At 34.5% G+C, this 15,203-nt stretch overlaps 1 protein-coding gene and 1 long non-coding RNA gene across 2 annotated transcripts in view; both read left to right on the top strand.

The window, feature by feature from the left end:
- Positions 1–15,203, top strand: part of LOC135849494 (uncharacterized) — a 109,485-nt gene that overhangs the window by 24,180 nt on the left and 70,102 nt on the right. The window contains exon 5 of the long non-coding RNA XR_010559551.1: positions 2,008–2,072. This is a non-coding gene — a long non-coding RNA (uncharacterized LOC135849494). The remainder of the gene's footprint in view (positions 1–2,007; positions 2,073–15,203) is intronic.
- The window catches only part of LOC135849487 (homeobox protein Nkx-6.2-like), a 68,965-nt gene continuing 58,885 nt past the window's right edge, over positions 5,124–15,203 (top strand). The window contains exon 1 of the mRNA XM_065369954.1: positions 5,124–6,229. Coding sequence (XP_065226026.1) covers positions 5,887–6,229 — 343 coding nt within the window. The 5' untranslated portion in view covers positions 5,124–5,886. The remainder of the gene's footprint in view (positions 6,230–15,203) is intronic.

The following is a 15,203-nucleotide window of genomic DNA, read 5'->3' as shown; positions in this document are numbered from 1 at the left end:
GGGGGGGGGGGTGAAGAGAGTCATGGAGAATCTTAATTTGAATGTGAAGTGTTCTTAATTTGTAACATTACTTCGTCTAAATTCGAGCCATTTGTGCATGATTTTTTTTCATGTATTTTATTATGAAAGTAAGCACCTATACTTACCAAAAAAAATGATAATGGGTAAATATTTCGCGATATTTTATCAAATTAGTTTTTAGACATATTATACAAGACCTTGAAAATGAAAATCGTATATATATCGTAATAATAAATCATCGTCGCCTTATTTGGCGATATTTTTCTCCGTGTTATTTTCCGGTTCGGTTCATCTTTTATTTCATCTCGTTCGTTTTGTTGTTGTTTTTCTACTACAAATCGCATCTCACAGGCCGCTATTATAAATTTTGCCGGAATTGCGAAATCGAGCATCTGACGGAAATGTAGAGTAGACCTGCCTACCCTACACTATATACACGCGATACGCACCAGGAAACTATGTACATGCTACGATACAAGCAAATACTTGACTTACATATTGCAAAGCAACAGATGGTATAAAATTTATAATTATTCTCTCTTTTTGTGTGTGAGAAAAACATCGTTAGACTCTTTCGCGAGCGGAATACGAGTATTTGGAACGATGACGTTTGTGTTTGTAGGATCAAGGTTAATGACGAATTGTTCTCGGATTTAATTTGTTTTTAATTCAATATGAAATTTGTAAGTAATTGTGTTTGAAAAGGGGTAATTTGGTGTACAGTATGTCTTGAGAAGTGTAACTTGGGTGTTTAATTTGATTATTCGTGCTGTGTGAAGAAAAATAACTGCGGGGAATTGAATGCGGATTGTTTATTGATCTAATTCTTGAAATGATCTGAGAGGTTTAAAAGTGCTGAAAAGTGAGTCAGGGTGTTTAGTCTTCGATGCTCATTTTGTTTTTTGCTCATATATCCAGCTATGCTGATTTTTTTTTTTTGCCAGAATTGCTAATAAATGTATACCTAGATGATACTTTCGACTGCTTTTCACCATTTTTCAATCAAACTTTTAAATTTTCCATTCAATTTCACTTTGTTGAAAATTGAAAAATTTTAGTTTGATTTTTTTTTTAAATGTAATCCCTGTCCCATTCCTGAAACCTTGAAACAAGTATCTTGTAAAAATATCCGTCTGAAAATCTTACGAATGTTCTGACTTTTTTTGTTGTATGTTTTCCTGCATTTCTCTTTCTCTCGCTCAAAAAAAGAAATTCCAACGAAAATCCCGCAAGAGTTCTTGAGACGAAACGACAGGGAGTTGTGAGGGGGTGGCTTAGGGTGGGACACACTTTCAAAGTTGTCAAATTTGGAAAAAAATGTCAAACTGCCGATTTTGCCAAAATTCGCTGACATTGCCGAGCAGACTCAACGAAGTCGAAAGAGCTCTCTACCTCACTTCGTTCGGGCCTTTTTGCTTTTCTTTTTTTAAAAAATAAAAAAAATAAACCATTAGAATTCTGAACTAAGCGAAAAAATCAACCCCTCATAATAAATACCTAGGGTACATACATTGTTCTGTCATCCATCAAAATACAAATTTTCAAAAGCTTTGGCCCTCGATACGCTCGGGCTAGTTTGTTTCTCTTTTACAAGCTATGAATACCTACTTGATTACCTATGATATCATTTGGAAGAATTGTCTTCTCGTCTTTTACTTATTTCACATTGAAAAACAAACTCACTTTTTCATCCAACAAAATTGGTATTTTTTTCTCATATCAGTCGGCATATTTTTGGTTGACAACCCCCCCCCCCCCCCCCCACTTTAGTTTCGCCGCCGAATATTAGATATGCATTTTGATTTGGAAATTTTAACCACTCATTCTAGGCCTACCTAGCAGATTTATATGCTGGAAACATCTATTCTTGGTTGCTTAAGGTTTATTTGTGCCTAATACATTATACCTTGTAAAATATGATGGATTGATGGTTGTCGTCTGTGGTTTATTATATTTAATTATGAAAAATAATTTGTTTGTTTTCAGGCGTATCGATGATCGGTCGAAAAAAGTATAAGTACCTGGATTTTTGGGTTCCTGTCGCATCTTCGGTGAGTGATTTTGAAAAATTATTAATAATTTAATTGTATTTTCGTTCAACTTGAAGTAGGCTGACTGCTTACCGATTTTCTTGAAAACTGGTCTAATAAGCAGGAGGTTCTTGCAAATCTCGAAAACGTTCAATGTTGCTGTTTTGAAAATTGTCAAAAATGTACTGAAAGTTGAATCAAAAATATTGTAAATTGAGAAAAAAAGGTAGATATCTCTAAATCGTTTTTTTTTCAGTGCATTGATTTAGCTTTGGGATTTGGAAGCTTTTAAGCCGTTCTTAAAAAGTTCATGTTTACTTATTTTTCAACTTTTGCTTTATTTTTGACATTTTTTTAAAAACACGAATCCCAGTCTCTTTTTGATTGAAAAATTTGGCGATTTTTTTTACGAATTTTAAAGCTTGGTTGCAATGATTTTCGCAATATTTCAACGAGAATTTTTTTTTGGCTTTGTGGTATGTATTGAAATCTCGACGTATGAATCTATTATTTGTCTATAATTTATATCAGGGATGAATATATGTAGTTTCCTTTATAAAACTCTCGACTTGAAAAATACGCTTATTGAATGACTGGTTCTATGTAGCTCTGTCACTGTGTCTAGAAGTAGAGAGAGGGGATCACTGAAATTATTGGACAATTTAAACGGCTGAAATGTGAAATTATCTTACTTCAAATCTCAATTCCCCAATTCACAGGATCGTCTGGCTGCTGGCGACTCATCGCCTTTTTCTGATATTTCAATGAAAAAAAAAATCAAAATTCATCCTGAAATCATTGATCTTTGGCATTGTTTGAAATTGTTTTTCTTTTATCAAAGGATGTCGTATTTTCAAGATTTTCAACTTTGAGATTTTCCTTTTTTCAGAATTTTAATTTTTTCCCTGTTTACGTTTAAAACAGAAAGTAGAATGTTTTTTTTTTCAAAAGCAGTTTTTGGGTAATCGAATCGCTATAACGGGAAATAAGCATCCGATGATATCGAAAAAATAAAAAATTTTCATTCCCCCCTCACTCTGTAAAAAATTGTGCAGTGTTTGATATAGAGATTTTTTGCGAAGGGGATGAGGGAGGGGGGGTCGACTAAAAATTTGTCAACCAATATACAGAAAAAATACAAATTTTGCCGATCTTCCGTTTTGGATTTTTGAGGGGCTAAATTTGAATCTTTTTTATATTTTAAAACAAGAAAAAAATTGGTTCCAGCGAGGCAAGAGCGAAAGTTTTTGAAAATTTTATTTTGAGAAGTGTAAAAACAATGCTTTTTGTATGGGAAGTTGATTTTGAAAAAAAAGCTAGGTATACGATTGTAGAGTTGGGCGAGAGTTGAGCGAAGCGAGTGCAAAAGCTTTTGAAAATTTTAATTTTGAAACGACTGAAAACGATGTTTTTTTTGTGCAAGGAATTTATTTTTTGGCTTCTAAAATTTTAGACTGTGATAGATTTTTTTTCAGGATGTTAATTTTGAAAAAGAAAAGAGATCAGGCTCAAGTGAGGACGAAAACTCAGGAAAATTTTCATTTCGAGAAAGTTTATTTTTTCACTTTGATATTTTTTTAGAAATTACATTTTCGAAAAAGAAAAGAAAACAAGCCCGAGCGAAAAGAAGGCCAAAGCTTTAAAAAATTTGTCTTTTAAGAAGTAAAAAAAAAAAAAAGGGTTTGTGTCTCATCTCGCAGGTCCTTCTTTTGACGGACCCTTTAGAAAGCGCGAGATCGGGGCAAATTACCTCTTTGCCCCCTCCCCCCTCTCGATGGCTTTGTTTTTGTGTAAAATACCTATTCGTAGAAAATAGGTAGCTATGTATCTGAATTTTGCATGTTTTTTCGCATTTTCTTAATTCCGATGCATACTTTTGTAACATTTTCTTCGAGATTCCAAATCATTGTTATATTCATTTTTACCTACAAATTCTCCTCAAATATCGCAGGGAAATTTTTCCAATTTGTTGGAAATTTCATATATTTTCAAATTGCTTGACAGCAAAAATATTGTTTGACCTCAAAAATTATATCGAAATTTCAACATGATGCTGCCAAAAAAATTTGAAAATTTGTGAAATTCTTAGCTTTTTTTTATAAAGGAGCGCTGGAACAAATCTGAATAATTATTTCAAAATAGGTACATAGCAGGGAAATCAAACAGGCTTGAATTTTTCGACAGAGGGCATCTCTTTCATTTTTGTTATTGTCCTTTAAAATATTGTAGAATGCCTGAGTGGGCATTTTTGGGTGAGGCTGGAGGGGAGGGGTGTTTTGTTCGCTGAAAAGACTCTATTTAAGATTTTAATGAATGAATGATAGATGTATAAAATGATTACAATACTGTATTGTACATGATTGTCAGATGTGCGAAGGAGGAAAGGGTGAGGAGGGGGGCGGGGGGGTTAGTGAAGGCTGCGAGTACGAAACGACGAAGTATAGGTAGTGAAAAATGAAAAACCTTACGGGATACTTGGCTTCACCTTTGTCACCTCCGCCACCACCACCACCATCATCATCAGCAGCATCATCATCAACATCGCGTTATATCAATTCGGGTATAAAAATAAGGGTACGTCGTCGTCGTCGTCGTCTCATACGCTGTAGGTACGTGTACATGGCACGTATAAATAGGTATACTGTACCCATCATATTATAGTATGTGTGCTTCATATATCTATATACAGAGTGGTACTGTATAGATTGGCGATGGTATAGCGACGTCGACGAAGCTCGGGGTACGTGGTGCAGGTCCTGCAGGGACGACGAACGGTGGATGGGCGGGGGGCGCGGGTGCAGGCGGCGGGCGTCGGGTACACGGTTAAAATGATAGGTTCATTTGTCGGGACATCAATACTAACAGCGGCGAAAATCACTTCTAAACTCCAACAACATCATAACAAAGCATTAAAATCAAGTTCAGTTGAGTAGTAATTGATTAACAGCTGCTGGCTGCTTTCCTATAGACTCTGCGTGAGAAAGGCGCGGTCTAGGCGGCAGCCAATGGCGATTGGGCGCAGGCGGAGCCCGAATTTCGCGCTCTAGGGTAATCCCGGTGAGTCGAACACGAGGTGTAAAAGATACCTTTATTATCGTGTGTGGCGCGTTGAAAGATGGCTCAAAAATGATGACGAGTAAATAGAGCAAAAGCGATTTTATTGTAGACGATAAAGCGATATATACGCGCGACTGACGTAGATATCTTGCCTAATAAGCGAGAAAAAAATTCGTCTGTAGGCTATTAATTTATATAATAATTGTTGTTTTTGTTGGTATTTTTTTTCTAGTTTTTTTTGGTTCATTTTTTCTGATTTTTTTTTTCTATATGTTTAGTTTTTGTTTTTATTATCTTCGCGGCGTGTGAAGTCTATCTCTTCTTCTCGAGTTTGATTAATCGATAAGTATAACGTAAATATTTACCTCGAGTCGTGCTATCTATAATTTAAAGTTAACGGATTTCGTGGCTACTGCGAATTACGATTTAATTAAGAAGTGTTTTCGGTCGTTGTTTTATATACATACGAATGATTGTTTGTTTTTTTTTGGAACAAAATGATGTGCAATACCACTTGACTATGTTGCGTTTTGGTTCGCGTTGTTTTACTTAATTGACTGTGGTGGAGTTCATATAATTATAGAGCTACTGTGCATCGAAGGAGGAGATACTTAGCTAAGTATATTTTTCCAAGGCGGAAAATCCGGGACGCGAAAAATCCGTCAAAATTGATTTCACCAAGTTTCCACATTTTGTGCTTCCAATCACGGCTTCTTGTACGGATCTGCAGAGCGAGTCTACGGACTCACAGGATTCGAGTAAATCCTCGCAATCTAACATGATCACGCCGGTGTTCAATAATTTTCTGGATATGTCGTCGACGAGTCCGCCGCTGGCGGCGTTACATTCGATGACGGAGATGAAGTCGAATACCGGATCCGGTAATCCGCACGGAATCGATCATATACTGTCGAGGCCTGCGGCGCTGCATCGGACTTTTACCTCGATGACGGCCGCCGGAATGGCAGCGGCGGCCGGAATGGCGTCGTATTTCCATCACAACGGTACCAAGCATCCGACCCATACGTTAGCGGATTTCACGTCCAGGTCGCCTATATACTGGCCTGGATTACAAGGATTGGTCAGTAATCCGATCGCGTGGCGGGATCGATTGGCTAACAGTGAGTACCTAACTTGATATTATTGTTCTGTATAGTACGTAATTAGTGATATTGCATGTACATATGTAGAGATTGGTGTCCCGATATCCCTATTCCCTGTGATGAGATAGTTGAACGTGTTACCCAGGTATATGTGAAATTGAGGGGGTAAAATGCCATGGAAAAAAGAGCCAATTTTGAACTAGTTTTTAACCCTATTAGATTAGGCAGATGGTCCATCTGAACGATTGTACATAGATTATGATTTAGGGTTGCCTTACGATGCATAAAAGTATTTATATCCTTTTGAAAAAATTCACTGTGTGTGCACAGACGACGATTTGTTCGAGGGTGGTTAGAGATATAAGCGTGCGAATAGTGTTGGTATTGAAGGCTAATATTTTTTCAAAGTATCAACTTGATTTAATCAGTCATTTGAGAATTAATTTTCCAACCTGCTGGTGGAATATATTTACATAAGGTGCACCGGGGGAAGTCAGAATGATTTTTCACAATTTCAACTTTGACCAGCTGTTACTCCCCTTCTAATGAACCAATATGGATCGAATTTATTATGTAGGTTCCCATAAGGGTTCTTAACCTATGGTAAAAATTTGAGCGCGATTGACACAGTAGCTTTCGCTCAGTGGAATAAAATATAAACTGTCCTGACTTACCCCAATTGGGGGAAGTCAGAATGGGCTAAACTTTGCAGAGGTGTAGATCACAAACTGAGCGTCCTAGAAAAATTGCACAAAAACAAAATTGTAGAAAATTTAATTCTCTTTGAGATCACTCTCATCAGATTTTCACTAGGACGCACGGTTCGTCCGCTATATGCAAAAAACTAAGATATAGAAAGTCTGTATTTTAGACCAAATTCAAAACAAGTTCAAAACAACAACAAAATACAATTGAACCAAAGACATCTAAAATGAAACTGAATCGCGAAAATTTTTATGCCGTGATGAAGTAGGGGTAGTCCCCTCAAGTCACCTTTAGTAGCACTTCGCCAGATATAAACCTCTAGGCGCTAGAGCCAGTTTTCTAACTTACCCCAAATTCCAACTTCCCCCGGTGCACCTTATAGGCAGAGTGATTTTACTCTTTTTTTTGAGATGCGTCATTTCTAGTACCTGAAGCCTAATGCTACTTTTTTGTCAGATGACCCTTGAAAAGGACGTGCTAATGGATATTTATTTTCCCAATGAGCTCCAAAGTTTCACTATGCCTATTTTGAAGTACCTATATCTAGATCAAAAAGTACCAACCGTAAAAAAAATAAGGAAAAACCCACATGGTTCAGAAAAAGCAATTACCTATGATAAATTCGAAATTTTCATTTTTATTCTTCTTACTAAGAGGTGCATAAAAAAAGCCATTTCTTCAAGATTTTGATTCAAAGATGGGAGAAATTTTGAAAAAAAAACCTGATCACGCAGAGAATTGAAAAACAACGTGTTTTAGGTTATCTCTAAAAAAAAAAAATATTCGTTGAAAAGGGAAAATATTTTAAAATTCTGAATATTTTTTCTATAATTTTTGAATATTTTGAACTCATTTTTTTTGGAATAAATTGGTTCTATTTTTTTTTCTATTTGAACAATAATGAATGAATTTGAAGATTATTTTTACCTACTGCAAAGGGTACTGTCTGTACCTACAGATTTTGCTCGGTTTTATCCTATTGGTCTCAGATGTTGAGTTATCGTATAGGATAGGTGCACTTTAGATGCTTTAAAAAAATTATACGTAGGTACCTTACCTACTAAAAATCATTGATTTTTTTTGATAAAAATAAATTTCTGCAGTTTTATTCAATTTTAACTATAGAAATGAAATATTTTATTGATCGGACGCAGTAAGTAGTGAACTTTCTGAAAATAATTCTGCGTGATTCGAAAATCTGAGAGATTTTTAGCCCCTTGACCATTTTCTGTACTCCTGAGATATCGACGAATTTTGAAAATGCTGAAATAGGCTTTCTCGATTATGATATTTTCATTTTGAATGGTTGATGAGATAGTTTAGTAAGGTATTGTAAGTGAGAAGCATCTCCTCTTGTCCTCTCTTGAAAAAAGGAAATAAGGCTGTGAAGAAGCTTGTTATAGAGAAAAGATAACAAATCAATCAAATTGTAGGGAAAAAAATAAAAAAATTATAGTGAAATTTTAATGATAAAATAATATTAGGTATATCATAAGATATTGATCCTGATCTACTCTTATTACCTAGCTTTTTTATGCCACGAATTCGAAGTTGAACAAATTCATAAGTGAGATAAAAAATTTTGAATCGTTTGTTTGTTTTTCTTCTATAAATAGTGAGTATCCTACTGGGTAGTTAAAAACACGAATTTTAATTTTTGAAATTAGAAACTGGAACATTTACTTGAGTGAAAAAAAATTAATAGGTACTTACCTATAGGTGAACAAAATTGGAGAAACTGAAAATAAAGTTTTATATCATTGAGCATGTGAAACATGTTGAAATTTCATTGAATTTTCCTAAATTACCTACAAATGACCAAAATTTCGAAAATTTGAATTTTCAATCTACTGTTTCATGATTTTATGCTGCCTTAAGATAAAATCGACAGAATAATAAACAAAAATCATTGATGAATAAGGTAGGCAATATTCGAGAAGACGGTTCTGACATGTTCGAGTATAGTTCTGTTCTGAAATTAATTTTGGTCTGTTGTAAATAGAAAATGGGAAGATCTGTAGTCATGATTTCGAGTCACAATTTTTGAGAGAAAAAGATAGTCACAGTCAGTACCTATTGTAAAAATCTTGATCTATTTTTTTTTTTTTTTTTTTTTTTTTTTAATGAATTTTTATGGCCCATTGGCCCTTGACGCAAAAACTAAAACTTTCCCATCATCATTATACTTACAACTAACAAAAACAGGGAGTTTAAACTTATTAATATCCAGGGTATATAAAAGGTTCTAAAATGCGTTCATATTTTGTACCTATTGCTTTTTTCATAATTTTGATTGAAATTGAAAAAATGCTTTCTATACAAATTTTCTTCCTATTTAAATTTTTTTGAAAATTTTTATGCGGAAAATTTGACTTTGTTGATGTTTTTTGTGTTTAAAAGGGAGGGGATCGAGTGGAGAGCTTTCTAAAAATTTGTTTTCTGCCAAAATCATCTTTTTTACCAAAAAATGTGATTTTTTTGTCTCGACTCAACAGTGTCAAAAATTGGGACTTTTTCTTCTTGTTTTCGATTCAAGTTCCTCCAAGATGGGTATTTATATTTTTTTTTTCAGAATTCATGAACATTTTCTTCCTGTTTCTGGTCAAAGTGATGACTTTTTCTGAATCTAATATTTTTTTGGTCAAAATCGTTCATTCTCTGCAATTTATTTTTTTTTGCCAAAAATATGACCTGATTATTTTTAGGGGGGAGGGGGGTGTCAAAAATCACGACACTTTTTCTTTTTCTTGCTGGTCAAAATGATGACCTTTTTGAATGCCATTTTCGAGTGGAGAGCTTTCTAAAAATTTGTTTTCTGCCAAAATCATCTTTTTTACCAAAAAATGTGATTTTTTGGTCTCGACTCAACAGAAAATGGAAATTTTCTGTCAAAAATTGGGACTTTTTCTTCTTGTTTTCGATTCAAGTTCCTCCAAGATAGGTATATATTTTTTTTCAGAATTCGTGAACATTTTCTTCCTGTTTCTGGTCAAAGTGATGACTTTTTCTGAATCTAATATTTTTTTGGTCAAAATCGTTCATTCTCTGCAGTTTATTTTTTTTTTGCCAAAAATATGACCTGATTATTTTTAGGGGAGAGGGGGGTGTCAATAATCACGACACTTTCTTTTTCTTGCTGGTCAAAATGATGACCTTTTTGAATGCCATTTTAGTCAAAATCCTAATTTTCTGCGAATTTTCTTAGTTAAAAATACATATGCAGCAATTTTCGGTTTCTTCGAACAATTTAAATCACAGCTTTTGAACAAAATGATTTTTTTTTTTTAAGTGACTTTCCCTCCTTATTTCTAGTCAAAAAGATGACTTTTTGATTATGGGATCTCATTTTATAGTCAGAATCGATTCTTCGGGGTTTGTTTTTTGCGAAAAATATGAATGACTTCTATGCTTAAGAATTTTTTTGATTCGCTGTTTTTAGTCAAAATGAGATTTTTTTTCAAAATTCGTGACTTTTTCTTATTTCTGTTGCTGGTTAAAGTAATGACTTTTTCTGAGATATCATTTTAGTCAAAATCCTTCATTTTCTGCGAATTTTCTTGGTTAAAAATATGCAGGAATTTTTGATTTCACCGAAATATTCAAATCACAATTTTTGAGCAAAATTATTTTGAAAAAAAAAATCAAAACTCGTGACTTTCTCTTCCTGTTTCTAATCAAATTGATGGCTTTCTGATTGTGATATATTATTCTGGTCAAAATCGAGTCTTTGGGGTTTGTTTTTTGCCAAAAATATGACATTGTCTATTTTTCTGAAATGTTTGAATAGGAATATGTTTTTGGTCAAAATTCGTGACTTTTTCTTATTCGTGTTATTGGCCAAAGTGATGACCTTTTCCTGAGACGCTATTTCGGTCAAAATTCTCCATTTTAAGCGGGGTTTTCTCGGTCCAAACTTCTGGCCTTTTTTCTTCCTGTTTCTATAGTCAGAGCGATGACTTTTTCTAAAATGTCATTTTAGTTAAAATCCTTCATTCTGTACGATTTTTTGGCCAAAATTTCGGCCTCTTCTATTTCACTGAACTGTTTGAGTCACTGTTTTTGGTCAAAATGACGATTTTTATCAATATTCTGATTTTTAATACGACGACTTGGAATGGAACCCACGACTCTTCACACCTTTCCTAATTTCTTACAATTGGGCCTCGCCAATACTGGCTTTCTGAGAAGTCAAATTTTTCATCAAAACTCGTAGTTCAAAAATCATAATTTCACGACTATACTTACCAAAAAAGCATTTCCCATCAAGAAACACTCTCACTAGAACAACTTCCAACGAAACCTGAAGGACTACTTCCTGCTCGCTCCTTCATCTTCCCCTTCCTCAGCGACTTGGCGTAACGCAGCCATCGGCGAATCAAAACGTTAAATACTCGACAATTGCCATCAAAAACGTTGACGTAGTTAACATTTTTATTAAATCGTCAGCCTAAATCGAGCTTGGTCGATTAGCGCTAGCGTATAAAGTACAAAATTGCTATTCAGAATTAATCCGAGTCGAAGTCGGACGCGGTGTGGCGCAGATTCAGAGTCGGACGAAGGGTAGGAATTGACGATGGCGCGGCATTTTACGTACAGTACAATGCAACATTGGTACACAGAAGGTAATAAATCAAGTCGAGGGAGCAATCATGCCTGTGTAAAAGGGGTTCAATCATCCCCTTATGGAGTGCTGTCAGCCGATCACGCCTCTCTAATGACGCCTCTCTTGAAAACGCTGCCTGTCTCTCCATCTCTCTTTTCCAACACTTGGGCCGCAACACAGCACACTTTTCCATGTGTAGTACAAATATTGCACAGTATATATTTGTCTGCCTTCGTCACTGCCGCCGCGCCGCACCTTCTCCCCAATTTGCCCCCCCTTTTTTCTGGCCGCAAACGAGGCGCGTTTGTCTGGTGTACGAGTATTTTATATCGTATATACTTTTACGTTTTCAACATATTATATACACGTATAAAGCTCTACACCTATACCAAAAAGGTGAACAGAGGAGGGTACAAAAAGAGGCCCCACGACAGCTGAGGCTGGTACATCACTTTTCCCATTTGATTTTCACGCCGCCGTTGCCTTTTTTTCCCTGTTTTTAATTCGAATACACCCCCGTCAAACGTCGTCGATGGTTTCATTCTACCTGCCCCCCTCCCACCTCGCCATCGAGCCGCTCACGTTCGTTAATTAATTTGCTGTTTTTTCGCCATCTCGCCGAAGTCGATTTTGTAATATAGGCGCGAGAATTTGACGCAATGTCGATCGAATATGTGGCAGAGGGAGAGAGGCGAAGGCAAGAGGCAGTTTTCCGACGATTATTTACTGTCGTTTTAGTTATACGAGTTTTCATTTTTGATGATTTATTTTTTCCCCCTTCAGCCCTGCGAAAAGGAGAGGCAGGGTTTTGGAGAGGAAACAACCGAACAGGCGCGAAAATCGACTCGATTCCATTACACGAGTTCTTTTCCCGATGCGGTGGGTTTTTTTTTCACTCTCTCTTATACCCTCGAACTTTTTTTTTGCTATACTTCGATTTTTTTTTTCCTCCGCTCGTTTTCGGTTCTTTCGCATACACTGCAACGGTGTATGCAAATTGATGAAGCGTATCCCTCCCTCACATCGTCGTCGGTCGTTAATGGCGATGATTTCAATAAGAACAAGTACCCGGAACCCTGCCGTTAATGCGCCAGCTATCACGGCAGATTCATTTGATGGCAAGTAATTCGTCCTAATGGGCTGTAATATTACTGCAAAGTAAAAGCAGCTAGTGCAGGAATTCGCGCAATGTGCACAGCTTTACAGAAAAACGAACAGAGCGAAGGGATGAATAAGCGAAGGGAGAACGAGGGAAATGGAAAACATCGAAGCTCTCCCGTTTCTTATTTTTATTTCATTTAATACGAGCACGAAATAACCTAATCAGTAGAACCCTCTTTGTGATGATCATCTTCATTGGGCTTTTCGATTCGCAGAGATGAAAATAAATCCATTTTCGATAATTAAAAATACTTATACTTATCTATATTTAGAAGAAGTGAGTGTTTCACAGCTGCAGGAATTGTACTCGTTTACTTTTTAAAAATGTTGGTCACTTAAAGTTACCTACTTTTTTCATTTCCTTTTTTTTCAAAAGTTTATCTAAAATTCTTCGAAAAAAAAACATTGTTTTTTTTATTCAAATGGCATCATTGCTTTTTCAGCGTTACGAATTTTATTTTTTCAGTTCTGATGATTTTTCTTTAGAAATGTTTTTTTAGGTAGGGGTTTCTTAATTTCGACAGGTACAAATTATTATTTTTGAATTTCTCGATGGTTTTTTAGTAGTATAGTGGATTTTCTCCTGTTTTTGATTGATTTTTACATCTTGAAGTTTGATGGTGATTTTTTTCTAAAATAATTTTTCCATGATTTTTTTCGCCTGAAATTTTTCCAAATTTTATCACGTTGAATTCTCGTGATTTTTTCATGAAAATTTTACCTTTGTCTTGTGTGATTTTATTGCACAAATAGTCGGAATTTCTCCTTATTTCGGTTCGATGCGATTTGTGAATTTTTTTCTTCGTCGATTTCGTGAGTTTTCTTTTGAATTTTTGTAGATTTTTCCCCATTCTGGCGCGTATGATTTTTTTGAATTTTCGCAAGTTCTCTTTTTCCAAGTTTTTCGGTGATTTTCTCGGAATTTTCATCATTTCCATAATTTTGTTTTGAATTTTATTGATACGTTTTCCTGCCTAAATTTTTGTTCTTAATTTCGGCGAAACTTTTTTAAATTTTCTCCTAATTTAGCCCCAAATTTTAATAATTTTTTCTGCCTAAATTTTTGCAGAATTCCCCTGTTTACAGATTTTTTTCGAGATTTTGAGTTTGATGATTTTATTTGAAATTTTTTTTGAGGATTTCTTGATTTTTTTTCAAGTTTTAATCTTTTGAATTCTCATATATTTCATTTTACAATTTTTCGACGATTTTCCCCAAATTTTCGTGTTTTCTTTTGTGCCAAAATTTTTGTGAAGTTTTCGCAATGTTATCGTTAAAAATTTCATGAGTTTTTTTTCAATTCTTGCGATATTTTTTCGGTGAAGTTTTTCTACTTCTGATCGAATTTTTATTCTGGAATCGTTGTGATTTTTTTCAACTTTTCAAATTTTGACAAAACTCTGTTTCTTGGTTCATTTTGAATTTCGCCTTGAGTTTTATTCTTAGAGACTTACGTATGATTTTGATTTATTAAAAGATCACGAAGAGGGGTTTCAACGTTATTTTTTATCTATTTTTTTTCTCTCCAGATCTTGGTCTTTGCTCTGCTTCTTGTTTTGGTCATTTTCTCTCAATTTCAATCATTTTGTCGCCGTTTTTCCATTTTGTTCTTGAATCGTGTCAACTTCTGACAGTTTTGATGGAGGATTTTTTTAAATTTTTGAAGCAAGGTACATTTTTTTTGTATTCGAATTTTTAAAATGATTTTCACAAATCACTTTTTTTTCAAATTTGGATTGCAATCTCCCCCTCCCCTGCCGCCCATTTCCTGTTGATTTTAATAACTTTCCCGTTTTAAAATAATTCTTCTTATTTAGGGAATTTTTTTACATTCTCAACACTCAAATGTTTTTTTTTTTCATCAATTCCTCGTTCATGTCAACATTTCTGCTATTTTACAATTGATATTTTTGTGTTTGATTTTCTGAAAATGATTTTGAATAAAAGATTAAATTTCGTTCCTCCCTGTTTCGGTAGACTTTCCTCTCTCTCTTTCAATGTTGCAATTTTTTCAGTAGTTAAACACATTTTTTGATCATGTTTCCGGAATCCAATATTTTTTTCATGTTTTCTTTTTGAATTTTGATCTACGAGTAAGTAGTTTATTTTCGAAATGTTGATAATTATCTGTTCTGAGCTTTTGCTATTTTTTTTCAAAATGGTTTTTATTCGAATTTCGATGTTTTTTCTGTGTTTTTTGAAAAAACTGCTATCGAAATTTTCGTTACTTTTTTTTTGTAATCTAAAATGAAATGTAATGTTTTGTCCTTATGCATTGAAGTTTTTTGGTTGCCTGCACTTTTTTACATTAACATTTTTTTTTTTGTTACTTTTTGGTTACTAAAGTTACTTTTTTTGAGAAAAATTTGAGAACAATTCCTGTATTAAATTTTAAAATTCAATAAGTAAAAAAGAACTCGAATTGAATGATCGAAATCATGGTTTTGGCCAGAAAATATCATGGTTCTAGAAGACCTTAAACATATAATATAATGGCGTTGACCAGTACCCGCCCACCTACCC

This window comes from Planococcus citri, chromosome 5 (assembly GCF_950023065.1).
Source record: "Planococcus citri chromosome 5, ihPlaCitr1.1, whole genome shotgun sequence".
In the NCBI taxonomy this organism is placed as follows: domain Eukaryota; kingdom Metazoa; phylum Arthropoda; class Insecta; order Hemiptera; family Pseudococcidae; genus Planococcus; species Planococcus citri.
This window is presented reverse-complemented; position numbering and strand designations above follow the sequence as displayed.